The sequence below is a fragment of the Solea senegalensis genome, linkage group LG6 (assembly GCF_019176455.1).
Source record: "Solea senegalensis isolate Sse05_10M linkage group LG6, IFAPA_SoseM_1, whole genome shotgun sequence".
Classification (NCBI taxonomy): Eukaryota; Metazoa; Chordata; class Actinopteri; order Pleuronectiformes; family Soleidae; genus Solea; species Solea senegalensis.
In genome coordinates this window covers 4,873,760-4,879,759 of record NC_058026.1, presented here as the reverse complement: position 1 = coordinate 4,879,759, position 6,000 = coordinate 4,873,760, and the positions used below count along the sequence as shown (strand labels likewise).

General features: G+C 43.0%; 1 protein-coding gene across 5 annotated transcripts in view; it reads right to left on the bottom strand.

The window, feature by feature from the left end:
• Positions 1-184: 184 nt before the first annotated feature.
• The window catches only part of fgfr1a (fibroblast growth factor receptor 1a), a 34,875-nt gene continuing 29,059 nt past the window's right edge, over positions 185-6,000 (bottom strand). For 3 of the 5 annotated variants that reach the window (XM_044027461.1, XM_044027460.1, XM_044027463.1), the window contains exons 9-18: positions 5,640-5,836; positions 5,000-5,145; positions 4,329-4,450; positions 4,118-4,228; positions 3,292-3,482; positions 3,096-3,218; positions 2,932-3,002; positions 2,712-2,849; positions 1,208-1,313; positions 185-1,126 (exon numbers count right to left, since the gene is read on the bottom strand). In XM_044027461.1, the coding sequence (XP_043883396.1) occupies positions 950-1,126; positions 1,208-1,313; positions 2,712-2,849; positions 2,932-3,002; positions 3,096-3,218; positions 3,292-3,482; positions 4,118-4,228; positions 4,329-4,450; positions 5,000-5,145; positions 5,640-5,836 (1,382 nt within the window). In that variant the 3' untranslated portion in view covers positions 185-949. The remainder of the gene's footprint in view (positions 1,127-1,207; positions 1,314-2,711; positions 2,850-2,931; positions 3,003-3,095; positions 3,219-3,291; positions 3,483-4,117; positions 4,229-4,328; positions 4,451-4,999; positions 5,146-5,639; positions 5,837-6,000) is intronic. The other 2 variants (XM_044027462.1, XM_044027464.1) reach the window with 1 other exon arrangement.

Below are 6,000 nucleotides of genomic sequence, written 5' to 3'. Positions count from 1 at the left end.
GAGTCACACGGCAGCGAATGGAGGCGTGTGCACAGTGGAAGAGCGCGACGCCTACGGACGCGAACAACATCCGGGAATATTTACAGTTGTGGCCGCGCAAACGGATTATCTCCATAAAACCAGATTAAAAACTCAACACACACACTCTCTCTCTCACACACACACACAGTCGCATATACAAGAATTTATAAATCCATCTCTTTATGGAGAGACACCCAAACACTGAGCTACACTGTATTGCAGTTGGTGTCATAAAAGGCATGTACAGTTAATAAAAATAAAAAAAAAAAACCACATATTTTTTTAAATCCATTGACGACTGGCCGTGTAATCCTCAGCAACTTCTTTTTTCTTTTCTTTTTTTTTTTTTAAATCATGTAACAACTGCCCCTACTGACGACTACATTCAATAACGGGTCGAAAACAAACCTTGTAGAAAAGAAAATAAATCAATTATGGTATTAAAAAATAAGAGTACAGTGTAAATATATATTCATATTTATAATTTTCTAACTGTATTTACAAGAAGAGAATGAATGAATGAATGAATGATGCTCTTTAGTGTCTGGGTTTGGTGTAGAAAGCGGAACGTTGTCCTCCACTAATGACGGCAAAAAAACAAAAAAACATAATCACAGTGGGTCCAGACCACGGAATGACCAAAGTGAAGCGTTCCTGCGACGCCGCGACCAATCGCCTCCTCCCCGTTAATACAAAGTGCCCCATTAACACCCGTCACCGCCGCGAACCCGGGAAAAAAAACGCGGCACTCTTCAGTCCACGCGAGGTGACTCCCAGCTCCTTCCTCGCAGAGTGTTTTTTTTTGTTTTTTTGTTATAGCTTCATCTCTGGGAATACCGGGTGGGGGTTAGGGGGTAAAGAGTCCTACCCCGCGAGGCAGGGAGCAAAAGGAAATGTCAAAAGTTTGTCTGAGCGGAGAGATGAGGTATCAGCGTTTCTTAATAGCTGCCCCGTTGGAGTGGGGGGGGAACTTTGGCAGGCACGGCTCCTCGGCGCCGGCGTCGTGGCAGAAGACCGAGTCCTCGCCGGAGGAGCAGGTGGAGCTGCGGGTGTCGGGGTAACTGGGGGAGTATTGGTCCAGAGGCACGGAGAGCTCCAAATACTCCTGGCGAGCACAAGGGAAGGAAAGAGAAATCAACATTTGTGTTCCGTTTCCCACATTTCTGCGACTTGGAGTAAAACAGACCTGGTTGGAAGTCATGGCCAGACAGCGATCTAGATCCTCTACCAGCTGTTTGAATGTGGGTCTGTGTGAAGGCACGGCGTGCCAGCAGTCCCTCATCATCATATACCTGCAGACATTCACAAAAATGACCGTCAAGGTCCAGATCGATACGATAGAAATCGGCGTGCCGAGCGTCCAGAACCCTGTCGTCGGCAGCCTCATAAACAAAGGCTGAACAATATGTTCCACTGGCCGCTGACTCAGCCCTGGAGCAGGTCATTACACTGGTCATCAAACAATAGTGTGGACCGGCGCGACGTTGCTAAGCACCTGGAATTTCTCTGATATACAAGATCGAGTGGAATATAAATATTGATGCCAACTGTTTTGGGGGCAACGCTGAGACACAGAGCAGAATCTGACTCTTAATGATTCAGGTTTATAGTGTGAACGTTTTCTTTGGTGTCAAATGAAGGGAGTAAAAAATGCTAAATTCTAATCGTTTCAGCAGACGTGGGTTCTTATTTTGTTACGCCGTCACTCAGTGACTCTCGAACACTTTAAATAACAAGGAAATGTAAGAGACAGCCGTCAGTCTTGTGTTAGTTGAAAACATCTCATTCCAACTGAAATGCTGCTAAATTTCATTTCTACCAGGCCGGTACACAGAAGAAGAAGAAGAAGAAGAAGAAGAAGAAGAAGAAGAAGAAAAGAGAATTATAATAATAACAATAATAATAATAATAATAAAAATAATAATAATAACAATAATGATAACAATAATAACAACAACAACAATAATAATAATAATAATGATAACAATAATAATAATAATGACAATATGATAACAATAATAATAAGAAGAAGAGAAATTAGAAGAATAAGAAAAAATAAGAATAAGAGAATGAGAATGAGGTCATGGTCCCAATGCCATACGAATTTCGGCCTGCTCCATAGGCATGTGAACTGAGGGGGGCGCTACTGAGCCATTTCGCATCGGTTTTTCGCATTAAAATAAATAAATAAATAAATGAATAAATGAATAATGAAATTAAAATAAAATAAAGTGAAATAAAACAAAATCAAATAAAGTGAAATAAAATAAAATATAGTGAAATAAAATAAAATAAAGTGAAATAAAATAAAATAAAATAAAATAAAATAAAATAAAATAAAATAAAATATAATAAAATAATTTGAGGCACCTGGAAATAAAAAAATTATTTGAGCAATTTCAATAGGTCCTCGTACCACTGTGTGAGTGCTCGGGCCCGAAAAAGAAAAAGAAACAGCGAGTGGTGTGTTTTTGGACCGCTCAGTCTGAGTCTACCATATTCTCAAATGAATGGACAGTAGAAAGACAGTGAATGACGCTGGACAAGCTTAATCAAACATAATCCGTCGACCGGGAAAAGCCTAATCCCAACAAATTGCCGCCAAGTGCAGTGGAGACACATTTCATTCACTAAATTGATTCCCTGTCGTCCAATTACACGGCTTAAATTTGTACGGCGCGATTCCTTACAGCTCGTGTGTGCACGTCGACGGCTTGTCCATGCGGTGACCCTCCTTCAGCAGCTTGAACAGCTCCTCCACGGGGACGCCGGGGTACGGCGAGCCTCCCAGGGTGAAGATCTCCCAAAGCAGCACCCCGAACGACCAGCTGCAGACACAAGCACACGTTCACCTCACGTTCCATCGAGGCTGAAGTGGAGAAAGCTTAAAAACTGAACGCGGGTACTCACACATCACTTTGGTGCGTGTATATCCGGTCAAACAGAGCCTCGGGGGCCATCCACTTGACTGGCAAGCGACCCTGCAGGAAAAGGAAGGAAAGGCTCGCGCGTTACAGCTTTGAGCGGCAGTTTTATCCACCGCTAACGTCCGCGGATTGACGGGGAGAACTCACATTGGTCGTCTTCTTATAGTAATCGATGTGGTGAATGTCTCTCGCGAGGCCGAAGTCGGCTATTTTCATCACGCTGTCCTCGGTCACCAGGACGTTGCGGGCGGCGAGGTCTCTGTGGATGCACTGCACACACACACACACGTTACAACAGATCTGCTTTAAATACAAAGTCTGACGCATCAAAACACGTGTTTACCTTTTTAGAAGCCAAATACTCCATGCCTCGAGCCACTTGGTAAGCACAGGACACCAGGTCTTTGATGGACATGTTCTCCACAGGGACCTGGTCTGGGTTGTAGCAGTACTCCATGCCCGGGGGCCGCCGAGCTCTCAAGTACTCGCGCAGGTTCCCCTTGGATGCGTATTCCACGATCACATACAGGGGACCTAGGAAAATGGCGATTGTCGATTGTTATTTTTGCAGTGAACAAACATCACATCACATCATTAGAGACTCATTTGAAAATGATGGTGCAACAGTAGACAAGGTCACAAGGTCAACTATAGCAGTGGTCCCCAACCCCTGGGTCAATTGGGACGCTGGCGCTCGGCTGCGCTCGGTACAGTATCGTTGGCGCGATGTTAACGAGGAACGCTGCTAATAAAGTTGCATACACAGTGGATTCGCTTTTATTATTATACTTATATACAATAATAATAAAAAAAGTTTTTATTTTGTTGTATTTATCCGCCACACCTTAAAGGCCGGTCTGTGAAAATATTGTCTCGACATTCAACGCAAAAAAAGGTCTACGGGAATCTTTGTGTCCCAAGTCAGGCATCAAAACAACATCGATTGTAGAATATTTAAAAGAAAAAGAAACATTATTACATGAGATACCATAAGAATACAAAGTGCTACACTCTAACTATGAAATATGAATTGTTTGTAAAAAACACACGGACATACCAGGAAAAACAAACACTCCTCAGTACTCAATACAGACGTGTCTTAGCTCCTCACAGTCGAGCGTCATGAATCATTCATTCATGCAACAAACAAAAAAACTCTCTGGTCCTACCGTCCTGTGTGCAGGCTCCCAGCAGATTAATGATGTTCTTGTGCTTCCCAATGATCTTCATCATCTCCATCTCTGAGATCAGGTCTGACAGGTCTTTCTCTGTGGCATCAGCTGGAAAAGGAAGGAAGACAGGGGGGTGGAGTCATAATGAGATGGTGAAAAAGACTCAATTTATCAATCCAAAACTAGAACACATGAAGAACTAACTTACATTTCAACATTTTGACGGCAACCTTGGTCACACGGTTTGGCTTCTCCTTGTCAAGACCCAGCACCTCCCCCATCACCACCTGACCGAAGCAGCCTTCACCAAGGGGCTTCCCGAGGACGAGTCTGCGAGAGACGGAGAACGCGTGAAGAGTTCATCTTCAAATCTCAGGTGTTTACACTGCAAAAACTTAGATTTATCTCATTTCTAGTCAAAATATCTCACCCACACTTAATATAAGACACAATCACAATCAAAGAGTAAGATTTAAGTGAGATAAAGGAGCTTGTTTTTGACACGTCAGAAGGTTTTTAAGCTCAGGAATGTCAGGAATGCTAACTTCAAGACATTTTGTCTCAAAATGCCAGTTTGGACTCAAATCTAGAACAGTGTCACAATTATAGAACTAAAAATTTGTTAAATACACTTAAAACAAACAGGATGACAATTAAAAGATGCTACTTTTGAGGGGAAAATACTATTTCTGAGCATCACAAGCTTATTATGAATCACAATTAGTCAAATATAGCTAGAAATGAGTCACCCTTATCTTGTAAGGCTTAAATATAATTTTTTTCATTTATTACAAGCAAAAAACATCTTATATTGTTGTTTTTTTTTGCTTATTTATTTATTTATCTACCGCTAGGATGTAAGTTTTCTGGAGGACAAACCTGCTGCGAGAAAACTCCCAGCGAGGATCCTGGGGCAGTTCGTACTCCGACACCCCCGACAGCATCGGAGATCCACTCGAGGAGAGGCGGGAGGGGCGAACCAGCATCACTCCGGAGTGGATGGAGGCACTCGAGTCCACGGACACCTGAAGTGAATTAGACTGACATTATTCCCCTCGTAATGAAACGGACGTCGGGGGTACGAGCCGATAACAGTGGAGAAGAAATAGTTAAACATCCACCCACACCACATGGCTTCTAACCCTCCTTTGAATAGATGTACTTACCTGCTGCACAAGACCTCCAGGCTCTACAATGAACCTGAAAGCGCTTTTAAGTGCTTTTATTATGATTAACTGCAGAGAAATTGTTCAAACAAGTCAAAATACATCATAAACAAGGTCCAGTGTGCAAGAATTATTGTAACAAACACATCAGGAGTAAACCTTAAGTACTTAAATACCATTTTTTCTTTTATTTTAAAGCATTTATACAGTATGCAAACATATTTATGGGTAGTTTATTCAATTTCAGCCCAAAGAAAAATCCTATTAAATGTTACACACCGGACCTTTTAGTGCTTATCTAAGAAGGAAGAGGTGAAAAAGGTATAAATATTCCAAACCCCCTATCTACTTTCTGTTACCTGTCTGCGCAGCGGGATGCTCTTGGCCAGCTTGTGCACGGCCAGCTGACTGTTGAAGTCGCTCTTCTTGGACGACGTGCGGATCTTGACGATGACGGCGATGGCGATCATGACGGCGATGAAGAAGAAGCCCACGCAGTAGATCACCACCTCCAGGTACGTGTGGCTGGCCGGCGGGTAGTGCGTGACGGCTACGTGGTGGAGGGAGCGCAAGGCGACAGGGAAGGGGGGGGGGAGGTGAGGGGCTGGGGTCACTTCACATACTCAAGACACACCATGTACATAACAACACAAATAAACACAACTAAAACGCACACACTGTGGCTAAAAGCCAGAGCCTTTGACACGGACACAA